A 16,398-nucleotide genomic window follows, 5' to 3' on the forward strand; every position below is an offset into this window, starting at 1 on the left:
TGTGTTTTGTGTTGTGCTGAGTGTCGGGCTCCCCTCTTCAATTCACGGCAGGGACTCAGTCTTCTCCATCGCGCTGAAGCCGCGAGTCGATTTGACGCGATTCGATTGAAGCATGAACGCCAGCATCGCTCCGTTATGTCGGAGGAGGAGGAGGAGGATGAGGAGGAGGAGGGGATTCATTACGTAGAGAAAACGCTTTTCTATTGGTTTTCTGTCCGAGGGATGGCAAATGTTCTCCGGGATAACCTCGCATCCATCAAAACACCTTGCTGGCCGCCGAGGTGCGAGTATCTCGCGTGCACTTCCATGCCAACGTCCCATATTCTGCGCGTGTCATTTACTGCAAACACACATCAGTCATGTAGAATAACGTCAACCGCTGTCATGAGTCATGACTGAGCATATGGAGATGGCAGGGGTGACATTGAGATGTGAGAAATGCGTTTCGAAGATGACTATTGATCGGGGATGTGCGTGTGAGACAGTGAGAGAGATGAAGACCACCAAGTAAGAAAGACATAAAAAGGTCTATTGACTGCCTTTGTACAAAACTTCTTCAGACTTTCAGGTAACACTAATACTATCTTACTATATTAATGTCATTATATCACAATACAGTACATATCAGTCAAATAAAGTTTCTTTATGGTTCAATGAAGAATCCATGGAAGATTCCATTCCACAAAAGGTTCTTTAGAGTGGAAAATGGTTCTTAATGTTCTTCACATGAAGAGGAAAAAGTTTCTTTTAAGAACTGTTCACTGAAAGGTTCTTTGTGGAACCAAAAATTGTTCTTCTATGGCATAACCTTTGGAATTTTGGAACCTTTATTTTTATTTATCATAGGCTACTAATGCACATAATTCAACTACAATACTAACCCGCCTCATTGTACCATTATCATACTAATGCATACATTTATGGTGGGATCAAACTACTTTAATAATATCATACCACTATACTGTCATATAATAATTATAGCCTATAATAATTTACTTATATTCAAGTAATATATGTATTTTATGCTCACCAAGCATAAAAGATTTTGATCAAAATACAGTGAAACACTAATATTGTGAAATATTACAAATAAAATGACTATTTTAATATTTTTTATTTATTATATTTTACATTCTTTATTCCTATGATAGTAAAGCTGGCTTTTCAGCATCATTACTCCAGTCTTCAGTGTCACATGATCCTAATATGATGATTTGCTGCTCAAGAAACATTTTTAATAATTATCAATGTTGAAAACAGTGTTGGTTAATAATGTTTGTGTAAACCAGTATACACTTTCCATGATTCTTGGATCAACCGAAATTTGAAAAGAACAGTATTTATTTGAAATAGAAATTTCGAAATGCCTTTACTGTCACTTTTGATCAATGTAACACAATATTTTGCTCGATAAAAATATTTCTTTAGATAAAAATCTTACTAAGCCGAAGACATCACAGCCTATCTCTTTCAATCTTAAATTGCTGTTTCTATGTGGCAAACTTCATTAGTTATATTTTTTAAATTAATTTCATTGCACTGCGAAAAAAGAAACAAAAAGAAACATTTTTTTAAGCTTGTCATAACTTAAATTTGTAGTAATTTGGCCTTGTTACACCTCAAAACTATGCCGTTCTAACGGTTTTTGATGACACGACATGACGTTGCCTTTTGTCCCTCATGTGCCCTTTAAACGAGGAATGTAAACAATCCGATTAAAGTCTGCAAAGTTCCCACGATTCCACGCATACCTGCAGCGCACAAAACTTCCCCATTAGCATACCTGGCATACCAGAGTCTGACACCAAACCCATCCGGTCTACACACACACAGAGAGAGAGAGAGAGAGAGAGAGAGAGAGAGAGAGAGAGAGAACAAAGCAGTCTCACAGAGAGTACTGGACCACACCTTCTCTTAACGCACTTAAAATAACAGTAATACCCCACACAGTTTCTATAAATACATATATGAAGAAACCTAAAGCTTTACAATCCATAATCACTTCATGGCCCAATCTGAGATGTTTAAACCCTTTCAATATACAAAATGGAATAAATGTGGCAATGCATTCAGAGCGGCTTCTACTTTCCAGACAGTTTTAGGCCTGGTTTCACAAACAGGGCTTAGATTAAGCCAGGATTAGCCAGGCCTTAGTTCAATTATAAATGTGCCTTTAATGTCTTTTGTCTTAGAAGTTTGTGATGCAACAGCAGGTAATTCCCTATAAATGATCTCTCTTCATTACGTTCCACCGACGCACAAGGAGAATCGTTTCATTCACAAATGTGGACAAACAGCAATCACGACATTTCTGCGCTAAAGGATCCGCCCACCGTTCTTATGTGACTGAGGCGCACGCTGACGTTTAGCTCAGAACTTATTTGAGGAAGACGAGGTGACTCACCTGCACTGCATTTCACCTGGAAGGTAAGTCGAATGTCATTAGGATTTGCGAGTTTTATAAAACTGAAGCCTTGTAAAATGGCACGTAGTCAAGCGCAAAACTTGTAAACAGGCGAGTCCTGACTGAGACAGGTGGTTTTTTGGAAAATTTGTATTGCTCAGATAAGGCCTGAGAGACTTAATGGAGCTCTCAGTAATGTTTCATTTAAAAATCAACTTTGTCTTAGAAGTTTATCCTCAAATTTCTTGGGAGAAACCAAAACAGTATGAGTGCAGAGCTATTTCAACAATGTGAATTTGATTAGAAATATCAGAGTTGTAAGTGGTAAATCTGAGCACGGTATGAGATCCTGCCATGGGCAAAGTTAGCATAAACTTAGCCATTAAGTCTTAAGAACAAGTTTGGCCAACTAGCAGTTTCACAAGAGATAATAATCAGTCTTTTCTGATTCAAATTAGACCAAATCGACATTCTTATGTAACTCGCTTTTTAAAAAAAGTAAGGAGAAGTCTTGAAGAAAAAAAACAGATGCCTAAGTTTTAAGGCTAGACTAAGCAGTTTATGCAACCGCCCACAGTTGAGATCTCTTCTGAAACTTTAGACGAGACGTGATATTAACTTTAGGGACATTGGTTATGCTCATCTTTGCTCGCTCCTTTTAAGTTATCTTGAGTAAAACAGCTCATTTTTTCACGAAGCACATACAAAAGACCTGAACCGGAAGCGATGCGATCTGTTTTACAGAATACAGAAGTTAAGTTGCACATAGCCTCTATACACTCAACTAGGTGTTAACAATATTGTTATACTTAATATAATAAATTGTAGTAAATATGAATATTAGAGCTGTCAAATCTATTAATCGCGATTAATCACATCTAACATTAAAAGTTTGTGTTTATATATGAGTATGTACAGTACATTATACAGTATATGTATGTATATATGAGTGTATACACATGTATACACATGAGTGTATGCATATATATATATATATATATATGTGTGTGTGTGTGTGTGTGTGTGAATATATATATATATATATATATATATATATATATATATATATATATTATATAATTCACACACACATATATTATATAAACAAACTTATGTTAGATGCAATTAATTGTGATTATTCATTTAACAGAACAAATTTATGTATATTATTAAAACTGGAATATTCAGTAGTATTTTATTATACTAACCATTAAAGTGGTCAAATCGATTAATCACATCTAACATAAAACATAAAAGTTCTTGTTTATATAATATATGTGTGTGTATATGTATATTTATACATACACACACAGACATGCGCACACACACTAAAATAAATATATATAAATTAAATACTATACAATTTTTAATTAATATTATTTAATATTCCAGTTTAATAATAATAAATATTATTTACTCAACCTTATCCAGATTATTGTAGACAAATTAATAATTACGAACATCATCCCTTACAAACAGCATTTATATTCTGTAGGAAAGTTGACATCTTTGAAAGCAACCAATATAATTAATGTGGTCACTGTAATAAATGTAAAATGTAATGTAATCTGACTATAACATGTCCTTTGTTCTCAGGTGATTATAAGAGACTGCTGTTAAAGTTCCCATACAAGAAGATCTATTTAGTATTTCCCATGATGGCAGGTAATTAAAAACAATACACATCTAAATTAAGGTAAACATTATAGACATAAAATACATTATCATGTGCATGTCACACACATGATGTTGTGTTTCCATGATGTGGAATTCATGAAATGCAAATAAAATGCAAAACAAAATAAAAACTGCTCTGTGGGGAAAAGCTTGATAAATGATTCATCTATTTATTTATTTTTTGTTCCCTTTGTATTTCCTCTTATTACAGAACACGGTGACCCTTGCACTGGGTCCGAAGCCAACTTTTGCATGAATGGAGGAACATGCTTTAAAATACCTTCTGTGTCTACCCCCACCTGTGTGTGAGTGTCCTCAGGAACAATAAATCTTTTGTTTTATTTGATGACTTATCGTTTAGCATACCTTATTTGGCTTGAAACCCTTTCCTTGTCGTGTAGCTGCACTGCGAACTATGAGGGCAGCAGATGTGAGCAGTATCAGCTGTTCAGTTTCTCACACAGCAGTGAAGAGAAGGGCCTGATCGCTGCTGTGGTCATCATGGTCCTGCTCGTTTTAGCGGTGCTTGTGGTGGTCATCTATTACATCTACAAGTGAGTCACGTGCGCATTTCACACTGGTTTCGGATTCAGTATTTGATCAACATGATAAAGACAACATATAATCATATGATAGATTACCACAGAAACCTGTTTCTCATCCCTCGACTGATTAGCAACAGTAATATGTATTTACAATGGAAGTCGAGATCATGAAGCAATATCACACGAGCACGCGCTGGAGGAGGGCTCATATTCGGAAAAAGAGATTGCGAGTGCGATATTTCTTGCTTTTAAACAGCAGTTTTGTAAACAAGAAGTCAATATTGAATAACTTACATTTTTGACACAATGTTGTCAGTTGCTTCAACTGTTTTTGCGTCGCCAACTAAAGTTGTTCCAAACGAGGCCACAGCATAACCGTTTGTTTTGTTGTTTGAATGAATCGGTTGAGTGAACGATTCAGCACCCGTGACAGTTGCAATGGAAGTGAATGTGCCGATTTGTACTTTAAAATACTCACTTTTTCAAAAGTATAGCCGCAAGACGTAAACAATATGCCTGTTAACATGCGTTAAAAATAGATAACATTTTAGTGTGTAAAACAACAAACCTTTTATAAAGTTATCTAATTGTAGATCGCTTCGTTGCCGTTACAACATAAAGCTTAAAACAACCGTAAAGATGATATGGTACTCATCATAACCTCGAAAACGAAGGGCAAGTCTAAATTATTATTATTATTATTTTTGTTGTTGTTGTGGTAATCAACTTTGTTTTAAATGCTGTCGAATCTGCCAACCTGTATAACTTATGGAATGCTTGTTTCCGTCACGGAAAAATTTCTCCGAATTGCAAGTTTATATCTCACAATTGCGAGTTATTGAGAGCTTTAAACTCACAATTCTGAGAGGAAAATAAGCTTTTTATTTCATGGTGGAAACAAGCTTCCATATTATGTGCAAGAGCTATTTTTAACCCCTAAAAACCTGCAAGAAGTAACAGTTGTCTTTCCATTTATTCCCAGAATTAAGAAAAATACCCAGAACCAACCAAAATCTGAGGAATATAAGAGAGGCAAATTGAGTGGGAACTCTAACTGCGATCAAGTGTGAATCGACTTTTGATGCATGTGAACTCGACATTGGCTTTGATGTTACGAACCTTGTAACATCACTCCCTTGTGGAAGTCTTGAACTCAATGTGAAAATGTGTCAAATTGCACACAAAATACTTTTCTTATGTTTTTACATTTTGTAAATAGTTCTGTCATTTAAAAACATATTTAAATACGTAACAAAAGGATGCAAATTCTTGAAACAAACTGTTACCATGTCAGCTGTTCAATGGAAAGCAATACATTTCAAAAGCAGCATCCATAAGTGTAGATTTGTCATTTTAATTAGATATAGATAATAGATATTGATATTATTTAATATACTAGTCACATGTGTCATGTACATATACTATTTTTTACAATGTGCTGTTTTTGTTTTGAATAATATATTATTCCTTTTTAATTTTGTCACTTAAAGGGATAGTTCTCCCAAAAATTTAAATTCTGTCATCATTTATTCACCCTCAAGTTGTTCCAACCCTGTATGAATTTATTTTTTCTGCTGAACACAAAATAATATATTCTGAAGAATGTCAGTAACCAGTTGTTGGGCCCCATGGACTTTCATATTGGGAAAAAATCCTATGGAAGTCAATGTTTGGTTACCCATATTATTCAAAATATATTATTTTGTGTTCAGCAGAAGAAAGAAATTCATACAGGTTTGGAACAACTTGAGGGCGAGTAAATAATGACAGGATTTACATTTTTGGGAGAACTATCTCTTTAAATTCTACTGGATTACTGTAATTCCATCATACTGTTGAAATGTATTAACTTTAAACGTAACAACAGGAAGCTCAATCATTAATGCACATTACTGTATGGAAGCATATTCAAAGAAAATGAAAGAAAAACCAACAATTTTCATATCATAGCCTATGCTACTCATATATTTCTAGAATATGTAGGCCTACATTGTGCACTATGCAAGTTTTCTGTATTGAAGTTCTACTGTATGTGCAAAAATGTGCAGTATACAACAACACAGTACAATGGGCAATGTATCCCATAATGCAATGTGGTTCCAGTGAGATGTACTAATGAATAAACTAAATGGATGAAAATGAACTGGAATATTTACCAGCACTTTCTTGTCCCACTAATTAATCTGACTGTAACCGACAGATAAACGTCAAATAAAAATAATAGTACATTTGAAAAACACAGTTTTATTTTACGTTGAGCGAGCTGTTAAAAGTTGTCTAGTCGTGTCAGAATAATTGGAGAGGAGGTGGATCCTCTGTGGAATAGTTCAGATTACTGAGTTTCCCTTTTTGCCTATTTTCTATGCTTCATCAATAAATAAATAAATAAAATCACCAATATGATAGCTTTCTATAACAATATAACGGTTCAGAGTTAAACATCATTCCGAAAAACATTTTTGCTGATAAAACGTGATGACGCAATGCGTGGCACATCTCAGAGATGGTACACAACGAGCATTTGTGGTTAAAAATTATATATACATTTTTTTTTTAGAAAATGACAGATCGTTTCGCTAGACAAGACCCTTATTTCTCAACTGGTATCGTGTAGAGACTTTGAAACTGCATTGAGACGGACATTTGAACCTTTTTTGAACATTGGTATAGTTGGTTGCAATTGAAGTCCATTATATGGAGAAAAATCCTGGAATGTTTTCCTCAAAAACCTTAATTTCTTTTCGACTGAAGAAAGAAAGACATGGATGACATCGGGTGTATAAATTATCAGCAAAAAATGTTTTGAAAGTGAACTAATCCTTTAATATGGACACCTCCACTCACCACAGTGCCCGATGAATCACCCGTTCTGAAGCGAGAGACTGCTTTATATCTGCAGTGAAGACCAAGCACTTCCCTGGCTGGGCCTTTAGGCAGGGCCGGATTATCCATAGATGGGATTGGGACCAGCCAATAGGGGGGCACCCAGGGCCCGATTATCCAATGGGCATTATGGGGCCCAAGCGAGTGGAAGAAAAAAAAAAAATCCTTCTTTTTTTACATTTCCAATAATGGAGTGTATATTTGCACTAAGTGCTTGTCTTTTTGGCACACGTGACAATGTTTATTTTAGTACACCACCAATACCACACTGCAAAATAATCCAGTGACATTAGAACAAAATATATGGATATGAGAACATGTATGGATACAACTTTATTAATGATCTCTTAAATATTTTCTAATTTCACTAAACATTTTCATTTAGTTTCGTGAACATTTTTATTAAACATGGACATTTATGTTTATGAAAAAGGCTTATTATGCTCATGTAGGCTCATTTTGTAAATATAAGCAACTAATTTAGACGCGCAATCTGGGTGTCCACTCGGTGTCCTGCGTCTTCGAAGCGGAGCCGCGCGGAAAGTTACAAAAAATGTGCACACCGGCAAGCGAAATGGGGTCTCGCGCACTATCGCCCACTCCGCGATGACGTGATTTGTGGTGCGCGCGCGCCTTCACGCTCGTGTTTAAAGAACAATTTTTGGCCATCGGGTGTTGTTTAAAAAAAAAAGTTAAAAAAGTAATAATAATAATAAAATAAAAAAACTTAATAACAACAACAAAAATATCAACTACTACAAAAATAAAAACAACAAAAGTAATAACAACAGCAGAATTTAAATAACAACCACAAAATTTATGGCAAAACTAAATATAAAAAAATAGCAACAACAAAAATAACAACAACACCAATAATAATAATAGCAAAAACAATAACAACAACAAACATAACAACAATAACAACAACTATTAGAAGTATGTTGGTGAATTGGTAACATCAGTGGAAAACCACAAACAGCAATGACTTTATACTGTAAATGATTGAACTGCTGTACCAGTTGAACATACATGTGACAAATGAAGAATTAATATTGACTGTTAATAACTATAGATCCTATGTAAACTATATCTTATATAGGCATATAAACTAATAATGGGTTAAAAAAGAAGCTGAATTTAATACAAATTATATTTAAAAAATATATAAGAAATCCATTGCTTGTTTTTATGCACACCAATATCTGTTTAACTTATTAAAGTAACTTTTCATTTGACTGCTTGTTGTTTTCTGACTTCTGGTAAATTGGTAAAAAAAAAAAAAAAAGACATCAAAAGTCAAATATCGAATGAATTTAGTTTAAATACTCTGCTCTTTCTACTAATGGTATGAATGAATTTAAGTTTATTCAGACTTGAAACTGAACTGATGACAGTGCTACCATCTAGTGGAGATCAGTGAGCATGAGGTTTCATATCTATCTATCTATCTATCTATCTATCTATCTATACAAATAAATAATTATTATTATTAGTCTTTTGGAATCAGTAAGATTCTGATCAAACAAGATACTGTTGGATTAACAAATACCTACAAGTAATCATACTAGTTAAAAATCTAGGCTAGTGTTTGTTCCATGCTTGAATCCTCAACAAAATTCCTACTATGATCCTTTATGATTGTTTTCAAATGATTATAGAAATTATTTTTATTATAGAATAACAGATAAAATGTTTTATTTGTTCAAATTTGAATAAATGTGTAAAGTAAAATGATTTTGGGCACAGTAATCGATCAATGTTTCGCACCATTTTAACCAGGTTTTGACTTTATGCACTTCACTTCTTCCAAATGAATTTTTAAAAGAACAAATATTCCATGTAGACTGAAAATAAATATGAGGTCATGAAATCTGCACTGCTTGTCATCCCAACTACCCTTTAATAATTATGATAAATCACCAGATTATGTGCATGACATGCCGAATGTGGAAGGAAAATGAAAAGAGGAGTTTTTCCGTCATCAAAGTTTCCATAATACTTTTTTATTCAATCACGTGTGTATAAAAGCTATCAAAATGATTGCTCGGCACAACTGTTCACATGGACACACCTCAGCATCCTGATGTTCACCAAAAGGGCTACAAAAGGACCAGTTCTGTGTGTGTGTGAGTATCAAGTGGACGCGATTTCTCCATCCCTGGCCTTGTCAAATGTTTGTGCAATCTTGAGCGCGGTGGTATTGAGCCCCACTGACTGCATGTTAGTGATGATGGTCACCACCACCCCCTGTGGAGGAGCCAGCTTCTGATTGGTGAGCTGCTCTCTGGGCAACACCAGCAGGACGCTACTAGCCCCCACAGCGCCCCCTGTGTGCGAGACGTAATGTCTGCGGCTGCGGCACTGCCCGTATTTCTGCTGTTTCTCCACGACCAGCCAGCCCTGGGCGTACAGTCCATCTTTGTCCCACGATGCCTCTGTTTTGTCCACCGGTGCCCATATGGCTTTGGCTGTGTGGGGTCTGAAGAAGCCAGGAAGCAGCCCGTCTGTGTTCTTCGCTTCGGCCATCTGATAGCTGTAGAGCAGAGCGTTACCGAAGACCAGAAGGTCACTCACAGTGGACAGAAATCCACCTCCAGCCCATTTGTACGAATTGTCCACATAGGGACAGTTTACAACGCGGCGCTTTTTGTTGAAGTGGTAGAATCTGCAGAAAACAGGGGAGAATGTGATACAGGTCAGTGACTGATAAGAGGAAAAATCCTTTAGAAATCTGGTTTGAAATCCATGGTGCCATCATATAAAATCTAAATGTTGGTTTTATAATGATTTTGACTAATAATAATAACTCTAAAAATCTCATGTGGTGTAACCATCAATTAAAAAGTAACAACATATTTTCCTTACACCTTGAATATGTTTTCTCAAAAAATATTTAAAAACATATTTAAATATAAAGGTAAAATAAAGGTAAAACGTCATTTTTAATAACAATTATAATGGATTATTAAGTCATGAATATAATTACATTTTTGGGAAGTCGCACCACATGACATTTTACGGCCTGAACAAATTTCGTTTTTTTTATCTAATATTTATATTTTATTTTATTTACCAAAAAAGATTTTTAATAACAAAAAAAGATTTTTAAATACTAAAAACGATTTTTAATGGGCGTGATTTGGCAAACAAAATATTAATTTCATTATCAACATCGTTTTTGACTTTTTTTTTCTTGACAGCAAGTCCCTCTGTAGTCAAAAATTGTATCTCTTAAAACTCATCTTCGATCATCAAAATTACATATTTAAACGTTTTTTCCTTGAAAAAAATTCTTCATGCCTTAAAATAGCTTGAATGTAACTCTACACCCTTGCCTCATTAAGTATATGCGGTTATATGAATATGCAAATTAGCCCCGCCTCCACTCACTCACACCAGCTCAGAGATCCACTCGTTGACGATCACACAGTGATGTGATTGGTTACAAGGTCGTTTGTGACGTCAGAAACACCAGTGATTTCAAACAGCGTTTTTGAGACTGTCTTTGGTTCACTGCAGTTTTAAGGAGGAAATACTCAGCAATAGTGCTGACTTATGAATTTGTACATGGTTTGTCTTAAAGCATATTAAAAACACCATATAAACATTAAAAGCTTGATTAAAAGCTTTAAGTATAGGTGCGTTTACGCCATGTCGGAATTACTGTAGTTACGAGCTTCCGACTCGTAAAAAGCGTTCATGTCCTTGTAGAACCTTTAATTACAACTTGTAAACTCAGAATTTTCTAAGAGATTGTACCACCTGACAGCTGCAAATTCACATGTGTTTGAATTGTAATGTCTATTTTACCTCGAGCGGTTGTATATGATTGGGTCGTTTTCGTCTGGTACGGTGTTGAGCATGCCCAGCTCACGAAACATCTTCATCATGTGGTCGAGGAAGCGCTGCCCTGCGGCTCTCTCCACCACGGCGCTCAGCAGAGTGAAAGCATGCGTGGAATACAGGAATGTAGAACCTACAGAGGTTGTGTAAGATAGAATAAGGTCAAATTACAAAAAAATCTGCATACTGTAGTTTCAAAACTCAAAGTGCAGAAAAATAAAACGTATTGTCTCCCAAAAGAAAGAACTGATTTTGAACCGCCTGAATGAGTCGTCAGTAATTCCAGTCTCAGTTCCTGCACGAAACCTACGTAAGTTTCTAACAAATTTGCATAATGCCAGTCTATGGTCTTCATTGGCTGCTCGTGAAAACAAAGTCTATTGTGACCCTCAAACACTGCAGTTGTAGTTGAGACTTGAAGAGTTTGGTTCGTGTTGTTGACATGTCGAGAAGACGCCGTTTTCTGCGATGTAAAAGCAAATCCACTTTGCATGAACTTCCAAAGGATGAGGACTCGAGCTTGAATAGATATGATAGAACCGACGCCATCGTTACTGTTCGTATCACTGTGTATAAAGTGCTGAGGAAGATCCGGAGCTGAAATTCAGATAATGGGCGTTTCGTTTCCGACACGCGCTGTAAGCAGTGGACCAATCACAACAGACTGGGCCATCTGACCAATCAGAGCAGAGTAGACCAATCACAACAGACTGGGCCATCTGACCAATCAGAGCAGAGTAGACCAATCACAACTGACTGGGCCATCTGACCAATCAGAGCAGAGTAGACCAATCACAACAAACTGGGCCATCTGACCAATCAGAGCAGAGTAGACCAATCACAACTGACTGGGCCATCTGACCAATCAGAGCAGAGTAGACCAATCACAACAAACTGGGCCATCTGACCAATCAGAGCAGAGTAGACCAATCACAACTGACTGGGCCATCTGACCAATCAGAGCAGAGTAGACCAATCACAACAAACTGGGCCATCTGACCAATCAGAGCAGAGTAGACCAATCACAACTGACTGGGCCATCTGACCAATCAGAGCAGAGTAGACCAATCACAACTGACTGGGCCATCTGACCAATCAGAGCAGAGTAGACCAATCACAACTGACTGGGCCATCTGACCAATCAGAGCAGAGTAGACCAATCACAACTGACTGGGCCATCTGACCAATCAGAGCAGAGTAGACCAATCACAACAGACCGGGCCATCTGACCAATCAGAGCAGAGTAGATCAATCACAACAAACTGGGCCATCTGACCAATCAGAGCAGAGTAGACCAATCACAACAGACCGGGCCATCTGGCCAATCAAAGCAGAGTAGTCTCTCAGAAAGGAAGGGTTTAGAGAGACTGAATCATTTATTGAACTGTTTCAGAGACTGAAAAAAGAGCTGATGATGCAATGTATATTATGAGAAATTATAATAATAAGTGTTGTTTGACCTAGGATGCATGTAAACCTGTTGTAGAAGACCTTTAAAACAGCATTAGGAACCTTTAAAATAACAATATGAGCACTTTAAAATCTTCATGCATCACATATTTTACTGCAATTATGTGCTTAATCACATCAATTTGATCAAATAATGAAGTTAAGCTATTCCTTTAAAAGATGAAGTTTTCAAGGCAAGATGCTCTAAAAATAAACCTATCATCATCTAAAATCAGATCTTCAGGCATTTCAGGAGACAGCGCTTTGTTCTGAGTGGAATGAAAACATACCGGGTTTAAAAATCAGAGGATCGTCTTTGAATAAGTCCAAAGCCTGGATGACATTCTCAAAGTTGTCTTTGAGGTAGTACTCCTCCTGCTCGAACTCCTTTTTCTTCTTTTTGCTCTTGGCGCCGCTGTCCTCCGCTTTCGGCTTCTCTTTGTTTTCAGCCGAGCCCTTCTCTTCTTTCTTCTCCGGGGGCTTCAGAAGGCGCTTTGCTTTCTCCTTGTCCTCTCTCACTTTTTGCCCATCTTTTTCATAATGACGGATGCCACTCAAATGGGACAGGAGCATCCGAGGGGTTATTGTGACCTGGTTTAAGGACAAAGGGAAAAATGCGAAGCCAAACCAAATTCATTATTAATCAATTATTATATACTCGCTGTATATATAGTCGAGCACACATATTTTAAATAAATAAATTTAATTAAAAACCTCTTTTTTAAATGGATGTGCTCACATTCTCTCCTTCGAATTGCTTGTGTGGGAACTCAGGGACGTATTTTTGGACAGGGGCATCGAGATCGATCTTGCCCTCCTCCCAGAGTCTGGCGACGGCCGCTGCAGTCAGAGGTTTACTGATGCTGGCGATTCTCATCACCGTTTCCGGACCACAAGGCACTCTGTTCTCCAGATCCGCATAGCCAACGCCTCAGAGAGAACATGCACAGCTAGGGTTCACTTTCAGAACCACTAAACACTCTTCGGTAAACTTGTGGCCTTTGCATGTGTATGTGATGTGCATTTTCATTTTAAGCATGCACAGCCATTATGCATGTTTCTGAACATCCCACAGTAGTGCAGATTACCCATGAGCCTTTTCAGGACCAGACCTAAATGTGCAGTGGAAGACTTCCTACCTTCACACCAAACATGGCAGCCGTCCACCGAGACTCCAATAACCATCCCAGGAGCGCCAACTTCATCCTGAAAAATTACACCATTCTGCACTATAAACCTTTTTTTATAATTGTTTATTGAATTTTAACTATATATATATAAAAAACAAGACAAAAATGTATAAAAAAAATACTATTGAATAAAATAAAAGAGCACCAATAGCTCAGATTTGCATATAAAACAGGACTACGCACTATCAACTTTAACATTTTGAAATTAATATATATATATATATATATATATATATAAAAATCACTTTTAAAATGTGTTTAATAATATATGAAACATTCATTAAAATATATAATTAATAAATATAGATAAAATTATTAAATAAATACATTGTGTCATCTTTAATTAATTAACTCATTTTTTATTATTTTGTTATTGTTTATGCGGGATAAATGATTGAAGACGTCTGGCATACGTTAAGCTAGAGATGTCTGTCTTTCACCAGAAGATGGAGTTATATTGACAGATTTGATTAAAAATTACGAGGTAAAACATAAAAAATGAATCATTTGCAATAAGATCAAAAATACGCATTTAGACAGATTCAAATGAATATTATATGACTTCAAATGAATATTTTTAATACATTATACATATATCCATAGTAATAAATAGAAAATATATCATTATATTTTTCATTAATAAAATATTATTTAATAACATATTTAATCATAAACATATTGAGCAATTGAATAAACTGATTAAATAAAGATTGAGAATTCAAATAGTTTAAAAATATTTTTAATATTTATAATATGTAAATATAAAAATATTCATCTGTTTTTATTAATGCTGACAAACTGATTCATTGCAAATGATTAATTAATAAGTATTAATTATTATTATTAATCTAGCATAAAAGTTTGTAAATATTATAGTTTGTGCACACACACACAAATATATATATGATTGAAGATTGTGTATATATATATATATATATATACACACAAACTTTTATATTAGATGCGATTAATCGATTTGACAGCACTACTTTTCATATAATATAAATATTATATTATCAATATTACAGATTTTGCAATGAAATAAACCTTAATAAACTTTAAAGTTTGTCAAATAGCAACTTTAAAGTTTATTAAGGTTTACAATGTTGACAATGAAATGTTCTCCGGCTAGTTCAACCAACTAAAAACTATGATGAAAAATAAAAGACATGTTATCAGTAGTAAAAGAAGTCTGGTCGTGATACCTGTACCTTTATCCGCCGCAGAAGGTCTCTGCTGGTCTCTATAGCACAGGTGTACTGTGAGACAGTCTTCTGTGCGTTACATTCACAGTGTTCAGAGGCAGAGTCACGATATTTCAGGCCCAGAGCCAGAACAAAGCCCGTCCCGATGCCGAACAGCCATAAGGCCGTGTGTCGGTTGCTGGAGGACGGGATAACAGGTCTTCTGGGTGTCGAAATGAATCTCTTCATCAGCTGATCTCTGAACTTCACTCTGGGTGTCAGCAGAGACACAAAGGGCTCGGATTTCTGAGCACTGCATTTACATTTTGTGCATATGAGACCCCGTGATAAACACAGTAACCGAGACATGACTGTTTTACGAATAATAAAAAAGGATAAAATAGTTTATAGGAAGAAAACAGCAAAGAGTTCACGTTTGAACTCTACAAAAGCGACTGAAAGACTGACTACCGCTCTATTTTACAGAATAAAAGTCCATGACTTTTTTTTAACATGAAAATATACTGTAATCAAATACATTTTTTGGAATACTTTATATTATATTTAAAAGTAACATATTTGAATTTACATGCAATAATAATTTAATATTTATATTTAAAGTATGTAATAAATGTAAAATCAATTTAATCATGTATTGCACATTGAAAAACTCATTATCTTAAAAATGTTATCTAAAGACAAATGCTTAAACATTTTAACTTTCTTTTAGTTAAATATAAATTTCACAAGTCTGTCTGCTTGCATGTGAATTTCTTCACAATTTTTTTCCCGACCGGATATGACCTTTTCATTAAAAAAATAAGCTACTGTTCTCCACTTTTTTTGTTTTGATAAGTTTGAACAAAGTCCCGTCTTTGGTTTGAATGAACAGGTAAGGAAAATGTATTCAACGTCCGTGAGACGTAAAAGGTCTTTTAATTTGAAAACTGTAGAGGCTTTGAAAACCAACGGCTGATTGGCTCATATATCAGTTGTGGCTGTGACGTTGGCCAATCAGATGTGCGAATTCTGTTCTGACAGCAGGCCCAGCCTTAGAGCTGTCAACAACAACAACAACGAAGCTCAAATGGACAGTTTGGCAGCTGCTACTTGGACAGTTGCAGGACAAATATTAATAAATATGTCACATAACACAGCCTACAGGTAGTTTAGTGAACTATAGATCATTGTATCGTGTTTATTAACAACAGGTCCAATCACTT

The 16,398-nt window shown here is 35.6% G+C and overlaps 2 protein-coding genes across 5 annotated transcripts; one reads left to right on the top strand and one right to left on the bottom strand.

Annotated features, from left to right (window-relative positions):
• Window positions 1–333: 333 nt before the first annotated feature.
• Window positions 334–9,239, top strand: nrg4 (neuregulin 4). Of its 3 annotated transcripts, none has more exons than XM_084094507.1 (6): window positions 334–568; window positions 2,193–2,427; window positions 4,001–4,069; window positions 4,293–4,386; window positions 4,483–4,635; window positions 5,220–5,302. In XM_084094507.1, exons 3-6 carry the CDS (start codon window positions 4,060–4,062, stop codon window positions 5,284–5,286), a joined length of 324 nt encoding a protein of 107 aa, XP_083950633.1. In that variant the 5' UTR covers window positions 334–568; window positions 2,193–2,427; window positions 4,001–4,059; the 3' UTR covers window positions 5,287–5,302. The 3 variants fall into 3 exon arrangements, with proteins under 3 accessions (XP_083950633.1, XP_083950631.1, XP_083950632.1); XM_084094505.1 differs by lacking the exon at window positions 5,220–5,302 and adding an exon at window positions 5,609–9,239 and having other exon boundaries at window positions 438–568; XM_084094506.1 differs by lacking the exon at window positions 5,220–5,302 and adding an exon at window positions 5,609–9,239 and having other exon boundaries at window positions 467–568; window positions 2,264–2,427.
• Window positions 9,240–9,384: 145 nt separating this feature from the next.
• lactb (lactamase, beta) lies at window positions 9,385–15,672 on the bottom strand. 2 transcript variants are annotated; one of them, XM_084094485.1, is made up of 6 exons: window positions 15,203–15,672; window positions 13,941–14,007; window positions 13,541–13,731; window positions 13,092–13,392; window positions 11,320–11,485; window positions 9,385–10,174 (listed from the first exon to the last, which is right to left on the bottom strand). In XM_084094485.1, the coding sequence occupies exons 1-6, from the start codon at window positions 15,542–15,544 to the stop codon at window positions 9,643–9,645; spliced, it is 1,599 nt and encodes a 532-aa protein (XP_083950611.1). In that variant the 5' UTR covers window positions 15,545–15,672; the 3' UTR covers window positions 9,385–9,642. The 2 variants fall into 2 exon arrangements, with proteins under 2 accessions (XP_083950611.1, XP_083950610.1); XM_084094484.1 differs by having other exon boundaries at window positions 15,197–15,672.
• Between the last annotated feature and the right edge of the window lie 726 nt (window positions 15,673–16,398).

Source organism: Abramis brama, assembly GCF_963993115.1.
Source record: "Abramis brama genome assembly, chromosome: 20".
Classification (NCBI taxonomy): Eukaryota; Metazoa; Chordata; class Actinopteri; order Cypriniformes; family Leuciscidae; genus Abramis; species Abramis brama.

Excerpts from the sequence above, each read along its gene's own strand:
- nrg4 (XM_084094505.1), top strand. Across the intron at positions 4,387-4,482 it reads GTGTCTACCCCCACCTGTGT|CTGCACTGCGAACTATGAGG; the intron begins GTGAGTGTCCTC and ends CTTGTCGTGTAG. Across the intron at positions 4,636-5,608 it reads GTCATCTATTACATCTACAA|AATTAAGAAAAATACCCAGA; the intron begins GTGAGTCACGTG and ends ATTTATTCCCAG.
- lactb (XM_084094484.1), bottom strand. The coding sequence starts at position 15,544 with ATGTCTCGGTTACTGTGTTTATCACGGGGTCTCATATGCACAAAATGT. Across the intron at positions 14,008-15,196 it reads TGCGGCGGATAAAGGTACAG|GATGAAGTTGGCGCTCCTGG; the intron begins GTATCACGACCA and ends GTAATTTTTCAG. Across the intron at positions 10,175-11,319 it reads ATCATATACAACCGCTCGAG|ATTCTACCACTTCAACAAAA; the intron begins GTAAAATAGACA and ends TGTTTTCTGCAG.